Source organism: Cetorhinus maximus, chromosome 10 (assembly GCF_964194155.1).
Source record: "Cetorhinus maximus chromosome 10, sCetMax3.hap1.1, whole genome shotgun sequence".
Lineage (NCBI taxonomy): Eukaryota > Metazoa > Chordata > Chondrichthyes > Lamniformes > Cetorhinidae > Cetorhinus > Cetorhinus maximus.
In genome coordinates, this window is record NC_135888.1 from 56,029,855 (window position 1) to 56,049,865 (window position 20,011).

Here is a 20,011-nt window from a genome sequence, read left to right on the forward strand (position 1 = left end):
AAACACATGTGGGATCAGAACCCCCTGCAGCTGGCCTATATAAAATGTGATGGAAGAACCCCAAAACCCCCACAGACACAAGCACTGTGAATGAAAGCCCAGCTTCAAAACAAATGCACCAAGGCAGGCTACATTGTGGGGCGGGGGTTAATCTCAGACATTCCAACATCACAACAGAACTGATACTATTAAAAGGATTGGAATTTAAGACGACATCATAGCAGTGACCACAAGATAACCGCCATCATGTAATCTAATTAAGAAATGAAGGAGACCATTGTCACAACCAAATGACCCCAGACAACATCCATGACCCCACCACAGAACATCAAGCCATTGTTTCCAGGACTGTCACTGACCTCATCTCCTCTGGAGATCTTCCTCCCACAGCTTCCAACTTGATAGTCGCCCAACCTCGGACGGCCCGCTTCTACCTCCTACCCAAAATCCACAAACTGAACTGTCCTGGCAGACCGATCGTGTCAGCCTGTTCCTGCCCCACGGAACTAATTTCTCGTTATCTTGACTCCCTTCTCTCTCCCCTTGTCCAGTCCCTTCCCACCTACATCCGTGATTCCTCTGACACCTTACGTCACATCAACAATTTCCAGTTCCCTGGCCCCAACCGCTTCCTCTTCACCATGGATGTCCAATCCCTCTACACCCCCATCCCCCACCAGGATGGTCTGAGGGCCCTTAGCTTCTTCCTTGAACAGAGGCCCCAACAATCCCCATCCACCACTACTCTCCTCCGTCTGGCTGAACTTGTTCTCACACTGAACAATTTCTCCTTTAACTCCTCTCACTTCCTCCAAATAAAAGGTGTGGCTATGGGTACCCGCATGGGCCCCAGCTATTCCTGTCTCTTTATGGGGTATGTGGAACATTCCTTGTTCCAGTCCTACTCCGGCCCCCTCCCACAACTCTTTCTCCGGTACATCGATGATTACTTCGGTGCTGCTTCATGCTCTCGACGGGACCTGGAAAAATTTATTAATTTTGCTTCCAATCTCCACCCCTCCATCATTTTCACATGGTCCATCTCTGACACTTCTCTTCCCTTCCTTGACCTCTCTGTCTCAATTTCTGATGATAGACTGTCCACCAATATCCATTACAAGCCTACCGACTCCCACAGCTACCTCGACTACAGCTCCTCACACCCCGCTTCGTGTAAAGACTCCATCCCATTCTCTCAGTTCCTTCGCCTCCGTCGCATCTGTTCTGATGATGCTACCTTCAAAAACAGCTCCTCTGACATGTCCTCCTTCTTCCTTAACCGAGGTTTTCCATCCACGGTCGTTGACAGGGCCCTCAACCGTGTCCGGCCCATATCCCGCGCATCCTCCCTCACGCCTTCTCCTCCCCAGAAACATGATAGGGTCCCCCTTGTCCTCACTTATCACCCCACCAGCCTCCGCATTCAAAGGATCATCCTCCGCCATTTCCGCCAACTCCAGCATGATGCCACCACCAAACACATCTTCCCTTCACCCCCCCCTGACGGCATTCCGTAGGGATCGTTCCCTCCAGGACACCCTGGTCCACTCCTCCATCACCCCCTACTCCTCAACCCCCACTTATGGCACCTCCCCATGCCCACGCAGAAGATGCAACACCTGCCCCTTCACTTCCTCTCTCCTCACCGTCCAAGGGCCCAAACACTCCTTTCAAGTGAAGCAGCATTTCAATTGCATTTCCCCTAACTTAGTCTACTGCATTCATTGCTCCCAATGCGGTCTCCTCTACATTGGAGAGACCAAACGCAAACTGGGCGACCGTTTTGCGGAACACCTGCGGTCTGTCCGCAAGAAAGACCCAAACCTCCCTGTCGCTTGCCATTTAAACACTCCACCCTGTTCTCTTGCCCACATGTCTGTCCTTGGCTTGCTGCATTGTTCCAGTGAAGCCCAACGCAAACTGGAGGAACAGCACCTCATCTTCCGACTAGGCACTTTACAGCCTTCCGGGCTGAATATTGAATTCAACAACTTTAGATCTTAAACTCCCCCTCCCTCCATCCCCACCCCGTTTCTCCCCCCTCCCCCGCCCCCCCTTTTTTTTTTTCAATAATTTATATAGATTCTTCTTTCCCCACCTATTTCCATTATTTTTAAATCTAAAACTAAAACCTTGTTAGTCTGTCCACCCCACCCCCACTAGAGCTGTACTTTGAATATCCTGTCTTCCATTCTTAATTAGCACTTTTCTTAGATAAATATCACCACCTTCAACACCTCTTTGACCCTTTTGTCTGTGACATCTTTTGATTATCTGCTCCTATCACTGCTTATCTCCACAATCACCACACCCTCAACGTCTCTTCCCCCCCCCCCCCCCCCCCCACCTTAAACCAGTTTATATTTCTCCCTTCTCCTAACTATGCTTCAGTTCTGCCAAAGGGCCATGAAGGCTCGAAGCGTTAACTGATTTCTTCTCCGCCGATGCTGCCAGACCTGCTGAGTTTTTCCAGGTAATTCTGTTTTTGTTTTGGATTTCCAGCATCCGCAGTAGCTTTTAGCTTTTTGTTTTCATCCATTCACTCCTGTCACAGAAGGAGAGAAACCCTTCGCATAAAGATCAGCTTTGGAGCCAGGGATACCTCACCTTGGTGGGATTCATTGTTTTCAGTTGTGGAAACGACATCAGCACTGAGCAGGTGTGTCTGGGACAGACTTGAAGGATCAAAGAAGGTGCTAAGCACTAACCATCTAGCAGGATGGCCTCAGGAAATGTGTTCATGATATTTTGATAAGGATGATCATAAAAAGGACAAGAGTGAAGGGTTTGGCTTTGCAGTCAAGAAGGAGGGTCAGGAAGGGTCAACCAGGCTCGCTGTATGTTCTCACTGGAAGGACCAACCATGTGGAGGATTAAGTTATCAGCCAAATCCGAGGGGTATTGGGGCTGATAGATTAGAGTAACGACCAAATCTAGGGGGTTTGAGTTGTTTGAGTTGAACTAAGTACAGATGGGGCAGAAATTTGGCGTTTTGCCTGTGGTTTTTCCAGTAAAGGTTTTTCCTAATAAGTTGTGGTGACTTTGGTTTTGGTTGGGAGCTGAGGTTGAATTATGGAGGGATTTAAATCGGAAAAACCAATTGAGGTGTTGTCATTTAAACCAGTTTAGAGTTTCGTATTAGGGTGTTAGGACATTTATTTCTAAAAAGCAGCAAGTTTGTAGTTGAGCCGAACCCTGTGTTTGTGCAATTTTGTTCTCTATAAAATCCTAAAGTGAAAGAACCAGTGTAGGAGGGGAACGGGAACCACTTACACATATAAAATTCTTAGAGTTTCATAGAGTAGATGCTGAGAGTTTGTTTCCCCTGGCTGTAGGGTCCATGACTGGGGCTCATTAAAACAGAACAAGGGGTCAACCATTTAGGTCTGAGATGAAGAATTCCTTTGTTCAGAGGGTTGTGGACCTGTGGAATACCCCAGAGAGCTGTGCATGCTCAGTCATTAATTATATTCTTAACAAAGGTCAATAGTATTTCAAAATCTAAGGGGATTAAGAGACAGGGGCGGGTGCGAAGGCATAGTGGTATTGTCGCTGGACTAGTAATCCAGAGACAAAAATAAAAATACCTGGAAAAACTCAGCAGGTCTGACAGCATCTGCGGAGAGGAACACAGTTAACATTTCGAGTCCGTATGACTCTTCAACAGAACTAAGGAAAAATAGAAAAGAGGTGAAATATTTTCTATTTTTCCTTAGTTCTATTGAAGAGTTATACGGACTCGTAACGTTAACTGTGTTCCTCTCCGCAGATGCTGTCAGACCTGCTGAGTTTTTCCAGGTATTTTTATTTTTGTTTTAGATTTCCAGCATCTGCAGTTTTTTGCTTTTACCTTAGTAATCCAGAGACCCAGGGTAATGCTCTGGGGACCTGGGTTTGAATCCCAGCACAGCAGATGGTGGAATTTGAATTTAATAAAAATCTGGAATTAAAAGTCCATTGATGACCATGAAACCATTGTCGATCGTTGTATCTGGTTCACTAATGTCCTTCAGGGAAGGAAATATTTCGTTCTTACCTGGTCTGGCCTACATGTGACTCCAGACCCACAGCAATGTGGTTGACTCTTAACTGTCCTCTGAAATGGCCTAGCAAGGCATTCAGTTGTAACAAACCGCGACAAAGTCACAAAAAAGGAATGAAACTGGACGGACCACCCGGCATCGACCTGGACACCGGAAACGACCACGGTAATAGCAGCCCTGTCGACCCTGCAAAGTCCTCCTTACTACCATCTGGGGGCTTGTGCCAAAATTGGGAGAGCTGTCTCACAGACTAGTCAAGCAACAGCCTGACATAGTCATCCTCACGGAATCATACCTTACAGATAATGTCCCAGACACCACCATCACCATCCCTGAGTATGTCCTGTCCCACCGGCAGGACAGACCCAGCAGAGGTGGTAGCACAGTGGTATACAGTTGGGAGGGAGTTGCCCTGGGAGTCCTCAACATTGACTCCGGACCCCATGAAGTCTCATGGCATCAGGTCAAACATGGGCAAGGAAACCTGCTGCTGATTACCTCATACAGCACTCCCTCATCTGATGAATCAGTGCTCCTCCATGTTGAACATCACTTGGAGGAAGCACTGAGGGTGGCAAGGGCACAGAATGTACTCTGGGTGGGGGACTTCAATGTCCATCACCAAGAGTGAATCGGTAGCACCACTACTGACAGAGCTGGCTGAGTCCTAAATGACATAGTAGGTGGTGAGGGAACCAACAAGAGGGAAAGCCATACTTGACCTCATCCTCACCAACCTGCCTACCGCAGATGCATCTGTCCATGACAGTATCGGTAGGAATGACCACTGCACAGTCATTGTGGAGACGAAGTCCCGCCTTCACATTGAGGATGCCCTCCATTGTGTTGTGTGGCACTACCACCATGCTAAATGGGATAGATTTTGAACAGATCTAGTAACTCAAGACTGGGCATCCATGAGGCACTGTGGGCCATCAGCAGCAGCAGAATTGTATTCGAACACAATCTGTAACCTCATGGCCCGGCGTATCCCCCACTCTACCATTACCATCAAGCCAGGCGATCAACCCTGGTTCAATGAAGAGTGCAGGAGGGCATGCCAGGAGCAGCACCAGGCAAACCTGATAATGAGGTGTCAACCTGGTGAAGCTATAAAACAGGACTATTTGCATGCCAAACAGCATAAGCAGCAAGTGATAGACAGAGCTAAGCGATCCCACAATCAACGGATCAGGTCTAAGCTCTGCAGTCCTGCCACATCTAGTCGTGAATGGTGGTGGACAATTAAGCAACTGACTGGAGGAGGAGGCTCCACAAATATCCCCATCCTCAATATTGGAGGAGCCCAGCACAGCAGTGCAAAAGATAAGGCTGAAGCATTCGCAACAATCTTCAGCCAGAAGTGCCAAGTGGATGATCCATCTCGGCCTCCTCCGGAGGTCCCTAGCATCACAGATGCCAGTCTTCAGCCAATTCGATTCGCTCCACGTGATATCAAGAAACGGCTGAAGGCACTGGATATTGCAAAGGCTATGGGCCCTGACAATATTCTGACAATAGTAATGAAGACTTGTGCTCTAGAACTTGCCGCACCCCAAGCCAAGCTGCTGCAGTGCAGCTACAACACTGGCACCTACCCGGCTATGTGGAAAATTGCCCAGGTATGTCCTGTACACAAAGCAGGACAAATCCAACCTGGCCAATTACCACCTCATCAGTCTACTCTCAATCATCAGTAAAGTAATGGAAGGAGTCATCAACAGTGCTAGCAAGCGGCACTTGCAATAACTTGCTCACTGATGCCCAGTTTGGGTTCTGCCAGGGCCATTCAGCTCCTGACCTCATTACAGCCTTGGTTCAAACATGGAAAAAGAGCTGAACTCCCGAGGTGAGGTGACATCAAAGCAGCATTTGTCCAAGTGTGGCATCAAGGTGCCCTAGCAAAACTGGGGTCAGTGGGAATCGGGGAAAACTCTCCATTGGTTGGAGTTATACCTAGCACAAAGGAAGATGGTTGTGGTTGTTGGAGGTCAGTCATCTCAGCTCCAGGACATCACTGCAGGAGTTCCTCAGGGTGGTGTCCTAGGCCCCACAATCTTAAGCTGCTTTATTAATGACTTTCCTTCCATCATAAGGTCAGACGTGGGGATGCTCGCTGATGATTGCACAATGTTCAGCACCATTCGTGACTCCTCAGATACTGAATCAGTCCATGTCCAAATGCAGCAAGACCTGGACAATATCCAGGCTTGGGCTGATAAGTGGCAAGTAACATTCGCGCCACGCAAGTACCAGGCAATGACCATCTCCAACAAGAGAGAATCCAACCGTCGCCCCTTGATGTTCAGTGGCATTACCATCACTGACTACCCCACTATCAACATCCTTGGGGGGGGTTACCATTGACCAGAAACTGAACTGGACTAGCCATATAAATACTGTGACTACAAGAGCAGGTCAGAGGCTAGGAATCGTGTGACGAGTAACTCACCTCCTGACTCCCCAGAGCCAGTCCACCATCTAAAAGGCACAAGCCAGGAATGTGATGGAATACTCCCCACTTGTCTGGATGAGTGCAGCTCCTACAACATTGAAGAAGATTGACACCATACAGGACAAAGCAGCCCACTTGATTGGCGCCACATCCACAAACATTCACTCCTTCCACCACCAACGCACAGTAGCAGCAGTGTGTACCATCTACAAGATGCACTGCAGGAATTCACCAAGGCTCCTTAGACAGCACCTTCCAAACCCACGACCACTACCATCCGGAAGGATAAGGGCAGCAGATAGATGGGAACACCACCACCTGAATGTTCCCTTCCAAGTCACTCACCATCCTGACTTGGAAATACATCACAGTTCCTTCACTGTCACTGGGTCAAAATCCTGGAACTCTCTCCCTAACAGCACTGTGGGTGTACCTACACCACATGGACTGTAGCAGTTCAAGAAGGCAGCTCACCACCACCTTCTCAAGGGCAACTAGGGATGGGCAAGAAATGCTGGCCCAGCCAGTGAAGCCCACATCTCATGAATGAACAATAAAAAAAACAAATATGGAGATGATAGAGGAAGGCAGAGTTGAGGTAGAAGATTGACTATGATTGTGTTGAATGGCTGAGTAGGCTCAATGGGCTGAATGGCTGTTCTCCAGCTCCTATATTTTTTATATTAAGTTCTTATTTTTTTTGTGCTGGCTGAAGGGAGTAAGACTAAATGAATACCTCTTTCAAAGAGTCGAATGGCATCCCTCTGTGCTGTACCTGCAACAGGCAGAGGAAGCTCCAGCTGGTTTGTAATAACAGTGAGGTCAACTTTAGATCCTGCCATTGGGAAATTCCCTAACTTGGCACCAACTGCAGGGGAGAGAGGTCACGGGATGTGGGAGTGGGATGAGCTGCTAGTATTGCCTGTTGGTCAGGAGCATTAATCCTTTGGCTCAGAATCATGAGCCATGACTCAGTGGGTTCAAATCTCACTCCAGGGGCTTCAGCATCAAAACCTATGCTGACACTCCAGTGCAGCACTGAGGGAGCACTGCATTCTTGGAAGGTGCTGTCTTTCAGATGAGAAGTTAGTCTGAGCTTCCCTTCCCGTGATGCAAAAGATTCCATTGGCAACATTGTGAAGAAGGCAGGGAAGTTATCCCCAATGACCTGGTCAATATTTATGCCTCAACCAACATCACAGAAAGAGGTTATCTGGTCGTTATTGCATTACTATTTGTGGGAGCTTGCCATGTGCAAATTGGCTGCCACATTTCCCAAGATTATAACAGTGACTACACTTTGGAAGTGCTTCATTGACTGTACAGTGAGTTGGGATACATTGGAATTGTGAAAGGTGCTGAAATAAAAATAACAGTTCCTTTTTAAGGTGCTTCTTCAAACCTATCTCTTAGACCAATGTGTGGTCACCTCTCGTAATACCTTCTCCTTTGTCTCAGTGTCAACTTTTATTTAATAACATTCCTGTGAAACATGTTGGGATCTTTTGCTATGTCAAAGATGCTATATTAATTGAATATTTTTCATTGAATATTTTTAAGGTGGAGGTAGATTGATTCCCTTGCCTAACAAAAATCTAAGGTTATCAGGGGTAGATGGGAATATCGAACTTAAAACTCAAACAGATCAGCCACGGTCTTATTGAATAGCAGAGAAGGCTTGAGGGGCCGAATTGCCTACTTCTCCTATTTCATATGTTTGTATGTAAATGCATGTCATTGTTGTCATTTTTTGCAGCGGCTGACGCCTGCCCTCTGACCGAAGATGGAAATGAAGCAAAGCAAGCTGGGAGCCGGGAGGGGGAATTGCAAGAAGCACGTCTTAGTGCTAAGGCCAAGAGGAAGTTGAGGAAGAATTCGTCGCGTGACTCCGAGTCTGGCCGCGAGTCCTTCTCTGACAATGCGGAGGCTCCTGGCACTAAAGGCAAAATGGGAGACAAGAAATCGCGATCTGGGAAAGGCCGGGGACTTCCGAAGAAAGGTAATTGCAGGAGTTCAGGTCAGGATGGGTGAGGGGGGTGGATGTTGAAGCTCGAGGGTAAATTGTAAGCCTGTCTTCATATTTCTATTTCCTTATTACCACACAGTGTCTGAGTTGTACTCTCTCTAATGCTTCAGTGTCCTCATTATAGTATGGAGCTCAAGACAATACACAATACTCCAACTGAGGCTTTTTTAAAGGTTTTGTACTGGATCATCATTACACTTGGACCTGCCTCAGCAAGTAATCTGCCTGGCTCCTTAAGCGATGATGGGAGGTGAATTCAGAGTTAGAAGTGACCTTACTTTAAGGGGTGCCTTAAATGGGTTGATAAATGCCATGTGCCAACAGCTTGTGTTGTGAAGGCACAGGAAGGAGCAGTGCAAATGGAGCAATGGTTAAACCAAGGAGTTACTCCTGCGCCAGGAGCATTTTGGCACAAACTGTTTCAATTCAGGTGCTCAGCAAACCACCAGGGGGAGCATCTCCCACCCCTCCACCCCCGATGCTTCACTGTGTGCGTGAAATGAAACCAGTCGAAATATAAATGAAACAGGAAAGATGCTAATAGAGGACATAAATAGCCAGGGAATAAATAGAGTTATAGAACAATAGTTTTACAAGATGATTAAAAATACATCAAGAGGAACTGCTATTAAAAATGCAGTTAAACTGTCTGCAAAGTTATGCACACAGTGTCTGTAATAATACAGGAGAGCTGAAGGCAATAGTACATTGAGGAACCAGCTATGCTAATGGTTACTGAGACATGGCTATAGAAAAATCAGGACTGGGATTAAACATTGCAGGGTATAATGTATTTTGGGGGAAAAAAAGGGAGAGCTGGAGTACCTGTACTTATTAGAGATGATATCATAGGAACATAGCACTTAGGCCATGAGTAGGCCATTCAGCGCTTTGGGCCTGCTCTGTCATTCAATAAGATCATGGCTGATCTGTTTGTGGTCTCAGCTACACTTTCCTGTCTGCTTCCCGTAACCCTTGAGTCCCTTGTCTATCAAAAATCTGTCTAACTCTGCCTTGAATAAATTCAATGACGCAGCCTCCACTGCTCTCTGGGAAAGAGAATTCCACAGACTAATGACCCTCTGAGAGGAAAAAAAATCTCCTCATCTTACTCCTAAAAGGGAGACCTCTTGTTCTTAAAACTTTGCCCCCTAGTTCTAGTCTCCCCCACAAGTGGGAACATCCTCCTGGTAGCTATCCTATCAAGTCCCCTTAGGATCTCATGTTTTAATAAGATCACCTCTCATTCTTCCAAACTCCAGTGGGTAGGACCAACTTGTCCAACATTTCTTCATAAGATAAACCCTTCATCCCAGGAATATGTTGAGTCAGCCTTCTTTGCACTGCTTCAAATGCAATTATTTTTTTTCAAATAAGGAGACCAAAACTGTACACACTACTCCGGATATGGTCTCACCAATTCCCTGTACAGTTGCAGTAAAAATTCCCTCCTGTTATGTTCCATTCCTCTTGAAATAAATGGCAACATTCTATTTGCTTTCCTAATCACTTGCTGTATCTGCATACTAACTTTTTTTGATTCCTGTACCAGGACACCCATTTCCCTCTGTACCACCAAATTCTGCAATCTTTCTCCATTTAAACAGTATACTGCTTTCCTATTCTTCCTGCCAAAGTGGACAACTTCACGTTTTCCCACATTACGTTCCATCTGCCAAATTTTTGCCCACTCACTTAACCTGTCTATATCCCGTTTGCAGACTCTCTACCTCCTCTTGACAATTTACTTTCCTACCTATCTTGGTGTCACCATCAAACCATACATTCACACCCTTCATCCAAGTGATTGGTATAAATTGTAAATAGTTGAGACCCCAGTACTGATCCCTGTGGCACTCCACTTGTTACATCCTGCCAACCCGAAAAAGACCCATTTAGCCCTACTGTTAGCTTCCTGTTAGCTAACCAATCCTTTATTCATGCTAATATGTTGCCCCCTACACTATGAGCTCTTATTTTGTGTAGTAGTCTTTAATGTGGCACCTTATCAAATGCCTTTTTGGAAATCCAAGTACACCACATCCACTGGTTCCCCTTTATCCATGTTGTTTGTTACTTCCTCAAAAATTCTAATAAATTAGTTAAACATGGTTTCCCTTTCATAAAACCATGTTGACTCTGCCTGATCACATTATGATTTTCTAAGTATTCTGCTATAACCTCCTTAATAATGGATTTGAGAAATTTCCCAATGACAGATGTTAGGCTAACTGGCCAGTAGTTTCCAGCTTTCTGTCTGCCTCCTTTCTTGAATAAAGGTGTTACATTAGCTATTTTTTAATAAACTGGATCCCTTCTGGATAATGAGTTTTGGAGGACTATAATTAATGCACCTGCTATCTCTGCAGGCAGTATAAAAAGTGATGCAACCATCATTAAGACAAAATTAGAATCCAAGTTAATAAAGATAAAAGACAATAAAGGAGCAATCACACTCGTGGATGAATAAAGGAAATTATGAAGGCATGAGGGACAAATTGGCTGAGGTGGATTGGGAAAATACATTAAAAGGTATGACTACATTGGCAATGGATAGTCTTCAAAGAACTATTACATAGCTTATAGCACCTATACATGCCTTCAAGGTGCAAATACCCCCAAAAAAGTCAATCAACCGTGGCTGACAAAGGAAGTTAAGGATTGTATAAGATTAAAAGAAAAGGCTTATAATCTTGCCAGAAGGTAGTAGTAAACCTGAGGATTGGGTGGTTTTTAGAATACAGCAAAGGAAGACCAAGAAACTGGTAAAGAAAGGGAGAATAGAATATGAATGCAACCTGGCAAAAAACATAAAAACGGACTGTAAAAGCTCCTATAGGTATGTAAAAGGGAAGCGTTTGGCTAAGACAAATGTGGGTCCATACAGGCAGAGTCAGGAGAATTCATAATGGGGAATAGAGAAATGGCACAGAAGCTAAATGATTACTTTGTGTCTGTTTTCACTGAGGAAGATGCAGGAAATCTCCCAGATTTAGAGAAGGGACTAGGGAGAATGAAGAGTTGATGGAAATTAGCGTAGGTAAGAAGGTGTATTGGAGAAATCAATGGGACTGAAAGTTGATAAGCCCCCAGGACCTGATGTTCTGCATCCCAGAGTATTGAAAGAGGTAGCTGTAGAGATAGTGGATGAATTGGTGATCATTTTCCAAAATTCTGTAGATTCTGGAATGGTTTCTAAAGATTGGAAGGTAACAAATGTCACCTTACTATTTAAGAAGGGAGGGAGAGAGAAAACAGGGAACTACAGACCTGTTAGCCTTACATCAGTAGTAGAGAAAATGCTAGAATCCATTATAAAGAATGTGATAAACGGACACTTGGATAAACATTATCTGATTGGGCATAGTCAGCATGGATTTACGAATGGGAAATCATGTTTGACGAACTTGTTGGTAACATCCTCAAAACACTCCAACAAAATTAATAAAGGAGAATTGATGGACATAGTATACTTGGATTTTCAGAAGGCTGATTAGCAAACTAAAGCACATAGGATAAGAGGCAATATACTGGCATGGATTAAGGATTGGCTAACAGGCAGGAAACAGAGAGTAGGAATAAATGGGTCATTCTTGCATTGACAGGCTGTGGTTAGTGGGGTACAGCAAGGATCAGTACTTGGGCCCCAGCTGTTCACAATATATATCAATGATTTGGATGTGGGGACCAAATGTAATATTTCCAAGTTCGCAAATGATACGAAGCTAGGCGGGAATGTGTGTTGTGAGGAAGATGTAAAGCGGCTACAGGAGGATTTGGACAGACTTAGCGAATGGGCAGGAACATGGCAGATGGTGTATAATGTGGAAAAATGTGAAGTAATCCAATTTGATAGAAGGAACAGAAGTGCAGAGTGTTTCCTAAATTGTAAGAGATTAGAAAGTGTAGATGTACAAAGGGACTTGGATGTCCTTGTCCATAAGTCACTGAAAGCTAACATGCAGGTGCAGCAAGCAATTAGGAAGGCTAACAGAATGTTAGCATTTATCGTAAGAGGATTTTAGTACAGGAGTAGTGAAGTCTTGCTTCAATTGTATAGAAGCTTGGTTAGACTGCACCTGGAGTACTGTGTGCAGTTTTGGTCCCCTTACCTCAGGATGTTATTGCCATAGAGGGAGTGCAATGAAGGTTCATCAGACTTGTTCCAGGGATGGCGGGACTGTGTTATGAAGAGAAATTGGGAAAACTGGGCCTGCATTCTCTAGAGTTTCGAAGAATGAGAGGTGATCTCATTGAAACCTACAAAATACTTAAAGGAATAGACACGGTGTTTCCCCTGGTTGGGGAGTCTGGAACCAGGGGACACAATTTCAAAATAAAGGGGAAGCTGCTTAGGACCGAGATGAGGAGAAATTTCTTTACCCAGATGGTTGTGAACCTTTGGAATTCTCAACCCCAGAGGGCCATGGAAGCTCAGTCATTGAGTATGTTTAAGGTAGAGGTTGACAGATTTTTGATTAACAATAACGTAAAGGGTTATGGGGATACTGTGGGTAAAAGGCATTGAAGTGTTTGATCAACCATGATTGTATTGAATGGCAGGGCAGGCTCGTCGGGCTGAATGGCCTTCTCCTGTTCCTATGTTCCTCTCTACGAATTGCCTAATAGTGGAAGGGAGATGGAAGAAGGAATATGCAGACAAATTAGGGAAATGGGTAAAAGCATAGAATAATAATCATGCTGGCTTTTCAACTACTCTTAATATAATTGGCCAGACGAGGCGGATAAATGAGAAAAGGGAATGGAGTTCCTACAATGTGGACAGGACTCCTTTTTGACCCAGTGTTTAAGAAACCCAGCAAGGGAGATTTTGTTGCTGGGTCTCTTAATAGGGAATGAAGCGGAGCAAATAAGAGAAGGAAAAATTGGGAAACAATATGAGATGAAATTAAGATAATTGAGAAGAACACAAGCATGACAAAGGCTGGGTTAATAATTTGGAGAAAAGTCAATTTTAAGGGGCAGAGAATAGAAGTTGGGAAAATGAAATGGACAACAATATTAGCAAACAGTGCTGTAGAACATCAATGGCAAGCGCTTAAAACAGGGTCAACAGGAAAAATATTCTGCTAAAAAGCAAGAATACAAACATCTGAGGGAGGAAGGAGTAAAGGGTAATTAAGATAAGGAAGGCTGGGAGGAAGCTTGAGTGGAACATGAACAGTGAGATGGACTGGTTGAGTCATTTGGCCTACTTCTGTGTTGTATATTCTTTTGATGCTATGTAATTCACATGGTGTCTGCTGAAAGGTTGCACAGTTCACTTCAGTGAATGTGAGGCTTGATCTGATGCAGATGTTGTGTGTGTGTTGAAGGAGGTGCTGGCGGCAAAGGCGTCTGGGGTGCTGCAGCTCAGGTGTATGATGTGGAGCAGCCCGACATCCGTGATCCCAACTATGACGACGATAAACAGGTATTCTTGGCTTGCTCTCAAATTTAAAACAGTCAAGGGGTGACCTGTGCTGTCTGTGTCTCTGTGTTTAAAATATTACAATGACTTGATATAGTCAGAGAAACTTTCCCTGGTGGAAGACTCCAGAACTTTGGATTTATGTAGAGTGCTGTCAGATACCCCTCTTTCCCTTAGGGGCTTGTGGAAGCTATTGCCATTCATTCCAGGTGCCATTATATGGAGGTATTGTAGGATATTTTCATATCTGCCTATTGCACATCTGAGTGAATATTATGGGATATTACCTTTGATAAAAGTTTGTCGACAAGCGAACACTGAAAATGTCTGGTTGATGTTTTATTAAATTCAGTCAATGAGATAATGAACTCCTTACATGCAGTGTCTATAGGTACCAGTAATACTCTCTTACTCCAGGAGAAAATGTCTCTGCTGCTTACAGTCGTCTCAGAAAGGTTAGATTGAAGAGTCCCATTTTGAGCTTCTGATTGTTGTTGTCTTCATTACCTTCATTCTATAGGACAAATATGTGTACCATAATGTCATCACTACCTCCCTGTGTGTATCCTACTCACACAGTTGCTATCATTTAGTTTATTTGCTGTTATTCTTTCTTGTGTATGCACTTGAGTTCTTTATCTCTTCCAGTCTTTATTGCCAAGGAAGCAGTTCCTCTACCTACATTGGCAATTGAAGTTCCTACTTCTCATGCTGTTGTCACAAAAAGCCTGTTGCTTTCAGCTGCATGCCTGTCTTTATTGTATATTTTCACCTAGCAATTCTAACCCAGTATTATATAATGCTCATGTCGGATGTCAGCTGTGGCTCAGTAGGTAGCACTCTTGCCTCTGAGTCACAAACTTCTGGGTTCAAGTCGCACTCCAGGGCTGATACTCCAGTGCAGCACTGAGGGAGCACTGCACTGTTGGAGGTGCCGTCTTTCAGGTAAGATGTTAAACTGAGGCCACATCTGCCTGCTGGGTCGGGTGTAAAAGATGCCATGGCACTATTTCGAAGAAGAGCAGGGGAGTTATCCCTGATGTTCTGGCTGGTATTTATTCCTAAATCAACATCAGAAAAAACAGATTTTCTAGGTTGTTGCATTGCTGTTGTGGGAGCTTGCTGTGCACAAGTTGGCTGCCGTGTTTTCTACATTACAGCAGTAAGAAGTATTTAATTGGCTGTAAAATGCTTTGAGATGTCCAGTGTTTGTGAAAAGTGCTTTATAAATGTTATTTTTTCTTTTTATTAGCTTATTCTATTTAACAATCTACATGAGCCTAGCTTTGCACAGAACAAGGGAGCCCCAATCTTCAAATTAGAGTTAGGCCATTCAGGGCTGAAACTGGGAAGCACTTTTTCACAAAGTGTAGTGGAAACCTGGAACTCTCTTGCAAGTCTGAACTCAGAGTCACTTAAAATGTTCAAGATTGAGCGCAATAGGTTTGTCAAGTGAGCATATAAACGGATGTGGAGTAAAGGTGGGAGGATTGAATTGAGGTAAAGGTATCCATGATTTAAATGAAAGCAGGGACAGATTTGAGGGGCTGAATGGCTGCCTCCTGTTTCTGTGCTGCTACATTTAGGTAAATTCCTCATTTGGCCTGCTTGGTGTGCTGTGAAAGTGATGAGTCTGCAGCCCTGGTAATGACTGATGTTTGGTTTGTTGTAGGGCGAGACAGTTTACCAAACGGTTGTCCCTGAACTGGATGATTGCGAGTTTGAAAAAGCGGTGACACCTATCATCCAGGAATACTTTCAGCATGGAGATACGAAGGAGGTTGCTGTAAGTGAGATTCTCTCTTCTCTCTCTCCCCCCTCCCCGTCTCCCTCTCCCCTCCCCTCACCCCCCCTTGCTCCACCCTCTCTGCTCCTAGCTCCCTCCCTCTCCTCTCCCAGCTTCCCCTTCCCCATCAGGAGTCTCCAGTCAAAGCTGATAGGATTCAATCCGGAATGATTGTTGGGTTAGGTATGGATCTGAGCGAGATTACAGAAACTCGCTTTTCAGAGCCAAGTTGTGACCCAGGCCTGCAATGATACCATGATAACTGATAGAACCACTGACCTAAAAATAGGGTTACTGTGAGCAGTTCCGGGCACCACATTTCCAGAAGGATGTGAATGCAACGTTGATTTTAACAATGATGCCTGGACGTGAAGGATTAAATGAGAAGAAATTAGAGTTTGTTATTCCTGGGAATTTGCAAGGCTAAGGAGTGATTTGATCAAAGTCTTCAAGATATTGAAGGAATCAGATAGGATAGAGAGAACGTATTTCCTCTTGTTGGGAAGCCTAGGACTAGGGACATGGTCTAAAAATTGGAGCCAGATCTTCCAGGGGTAAAATTAGGGAACACTTGGTGTCTGTGTCATCAGCTGCTTAGGTCTCCTCATGTGGTTTGTGTCAAATTTTGTTGGTAACTCTCCTGTCAAGAGCCTTGGGATGCTTCACTGTATTTAAAGGCACTACATAAATACGGACATACTTTGGTTCATTTTCCCCTGACCCTTTAACAGTTTCAGTCAGACACAAGTTAAGGCAAATTGCAGTAAGTTAGGTAAGATGACAGGAGATTTGGGAGGAGGTACTGATTCTGTTGGGGTCATGCTGTTGACAGGAGTCAGTGCCCCTGGGGGAAAATGGAGGTGGGTGGGAGGGCGGGGTTAGGAGTCGACGGGTGCATGTTGATACCCCGTGGGTACAGGTGCAGCATTTTGCCCGTGTGCTCGGTCTACACGAGAAATTGCATGACGCTGTTTCATCCCTTTGCAGACCCTCCTGGCTCAGCTGAACCTCGGCAGCAAGAAGAGCAAGCTTCCATTCCTGTCTGTGACCCTGTCCCTGGAGGGCAAGGCAAGCCACCGGGAGTTGATGTCCCGTCTCCTGGCCGACCTGATGGGGAAGCGGATGTCAGTCGAAGACGTGGCTTTGGCTTTCGACCTGCTCCTGCGCGATTTGCCAGACCTCGTCCTCGACACGCCCGAGGCTCCTCAGGTATGTACAAATGATTGATCCTCTCTGCATCTCTGCCATTAGAGGAAATGTGGTGCAGTTCCAATGTAGCAGTGGGTTCATGCTGATGTCTGCACAGAAGGAGGCCATTCGGTCCATTGTGTCTGCACCGGCTCTCCAAATGAGCAATTCATTAGTGCCATTCTCTTGCCTTCTCCCCGTAATCCTGCACATTCTTCCTTTTAAGAAAACTGTCTAATACTCTTTTGAATGCTTTGATCGGTCTTGCCTCCACCACACCGTCAGACAGTGCATTCCAAACCTTGACCAATCGCTGGGTGAAAATGATTTTTCTCCTATAGCTTTTGCTGCTCTTCTGTTCTATTTTTTTCTTTTGTATTTGTGATCCTGAAACTCCTGGTTAAAAATCGCTGGAGCCCTTGCACTCCAAATGGAGTTGGGCCATTTAGTGGGCCTAAGTATCAGCCAGCCTTAACCAGACCTGACCTGTGCTCCTTTCGTACCAGCTGGCACTTAGATCTCAGCCATGCCATGAGAGGGCAAAGACCTCTGAATGCAGGTGGATGAGGTTGTTCTGGAGGGATAAATTTACCCTGGTTCATTTTATCTCTGCATTCCCAACCTGTAAGAAGATCCACAGGCCTAAACTTGGATGACACGTGAATCTTGATGCAGTGCATGCTTCACTGACCCAATGACAGTGACAACATTGTCAAACCTGCTTTGTTTGCTCGTTACTGGCACTGGATGCAGCCCCAAAGGCAGCTCGGGAGTGAAGTGGGCTATGTTGGGGAGGAGGGGCCCCTTAACATGGTGACAATGCATGGGATGCAGAATTACCCAGAATACTGTGTAAGAGAGTTGTGTTGATGCAGTGGGGCTTTGCTCAGTACTGAGTATCTGTGTTGGTTTGGAAACTTTCCTATTTACTTGTTTTTCCTTCCTTGTTGACGTGTAGTGTGCTGTGTTTATGTGCAGATGCTGGGCCAGTTCATAGCCCGTGCTATGGCTGACCATGTCTTACCTGCTGGTTTCCTGGACAGCTACAGAGGAAAGGTTGATTGTGAGCAGGCTCGGTAAGCACAGACAGGCCGGCAGATCCATCCGGAAGGCCTCATTGCAGAATTTTATGTTGACATTAGAATCCCTATCTGTTTTTATCATTCCCAGCAGCTTGATTGGTGTTATGTTGGAGGAAACGTGTTCGAGTAGGATAGAGATATCTTTCCTCTCCCTCCCTTTCTGTATCACCCACTCTTGAGGACAGAGTGACAGTCTCAGTGGAGACTTATTTGGCAGATGGAATATAATGTGGGAAAATGTGAGGTTGTCCACTTTTGCAGGAAGAATGGCGAATGCTGTGATACAGAGGGATCTGGGCGCACTTGTACATGATTCAGAAATAGCTAGCATGCAAATACAGCAAGCGAATGGGAAGGTAAGTGGAATATTAGCCTTTATTTCAAGGGGGAGTAGGGAAGTTTTGCTACAACTGTACTGAGACCACACTTGGAATACTGTGTACAGTTTAGATCTCCTTACTTATGCAGGGATATACTTACATTAGAAACACTTCAGAGAAGGTTCACCTGGCTGATTCCTGGGATGAAGACGTTGTCTTGTGAGGCAAAGTTGAGCAGGTTGGGCCTGTATCCATTGGAGTTGAGAAGAATGAGCGGTGATTTTATTGAAAAATGGAAGATTCTGAGGGGTGTGACAGGATAGAGGACAAGGGAGCACAGTTTAAAGCTAAGGGGTCTCCCATTTAGATGAGGAAGAATTTCTTCTCTCAAAGGCTCCTTAGTTTTTGGAATTCTCTTCCGCAGAGAGTGGAGGTTGGGTCTTTGAGTATGTTCAAGGCTGAGTTAGACGGATTTTTGTTTGACAAGGGAGTCAAGGGTTATGGGGGGACAGACAAGAAAGTGGAGTCAAGCCCACAATCAGATCAACAATAATCTTATTGAATGGTGGAGCAGGCTTGATGGTTTGAATGGCCTAATCCTGCTCCTAATTCTTAGATCTTATGAATGAGTGCCTCATGGTTCTGCCCACACTGGAGACTCTGGCCCCCACACTGGAGACTCTGGCCTCCACTCCGAGGCCCCACCCTCCATCCCAAAGCCTGAATTATTTGCTTTGTGTCAGCTGGGTGTTGGAATAGCATCATGGACCCACTTCCAATGCCAAGAGGAAGACCAGTGAAGACCATCCTTTCCCCTACACTGAAAGATTGATCTCGCTCAATGATAAGGCGTAGGAGCAGAAGTAGGCCTTTTGGCTCATTGAGTCTGCTCTGCCATTCAATGAGATCATGGCTGATCTGATAAGCCTCAGCTCCACTTTCCTGCTTTTTCCCCATAACCGTTGGTTCTCTTACTGATTAAAAATCTGTCTTTCTCAGCTTTGAATATACTTAACCCAGCCTCTACAGCTGTCAGCGGTAAAGAATTCCACAGATTGACTATCCTCTGAGAGAAGAAATTCCTCCTCATCTCTGTCTTAAATAGGTGACCCCTCACGCTGAGGTTATGCCCTCTGGTTCTAGACTCTCCCAAAGGGGAAACAACCGCTCAGCATCTACCCTGTCAAGCCCCCTAAGAATCTTAGATGTTTTAATAAGGTCGCCTCTCATTCTTCTAAACTCCAATGAGTACAGGCCCAACCTACTCAACCTCTCCTCATAAGAAAACCCCCCCCAGACCCGGGATCAACCTAGTGAACCTTCTCTGGACTGCCTCCAATGCCAGTATATCTTTCTTCAGATAAGGGGACCAAAACTGTTCACAGTATTCCAGGTGTGGTCTAATTAGTGCCTTGTATAGTTTTAGCAAGACTTCCCTGTTTTTATACTCCATTCCTTTTAAAATAAAGGCCAACATTGCATTTGCCTTCCCTATTACCTACTGAACTTATATGTTAGCTTTTTGGGATTCATGCACGAGGACCCCCAAATCCCTTGGTGCTGCAGCTTTCTACAGTCTTTCTCCATTTAAATAATATTCAGCTGCTCTATTCTTCCTGCCAAAGTGCATAACCTCACACTTTCCCACATTATATTTCATCTGCTAAGTTTCTTCCCATT

General features: G+C 45.1%; 1 protein-coding gene across 1 annotated transcript in view; it reads left to right on the plus strand.

Moving 5' to 3' along the window:
* The window catches only part of LOC144685707 (programmed cell death protein 4-like), a 33,762-nt gene that overhangs the window by 4,498 nt on the left and 9,253 nt on the right, over positions 1–20,011 (plus strand). Inside the window, exons 2-6 of the mRNA XM_078550507.1 lie at positions 8,255–8,497; positions 13,861–13,958; positions 15,628–15,741; positions 16,729–16,950; positions 17,908–18,005. Coding sequence (XP_078406633.1) covers positions 8,255–8,497; positions 13,861–13,958; positions 15,628–15,741; positions 16,729–16,950; positions 17,908–18,005 — 775 coding nt within the window. The remainder of the gene's footprint in view (positions 1–8,254; positions 8,498–13,860; positions 13,959–15,627; positions 15,742–16,728; positions 16,951–17,907; positions 18,006–20,011) is intronic.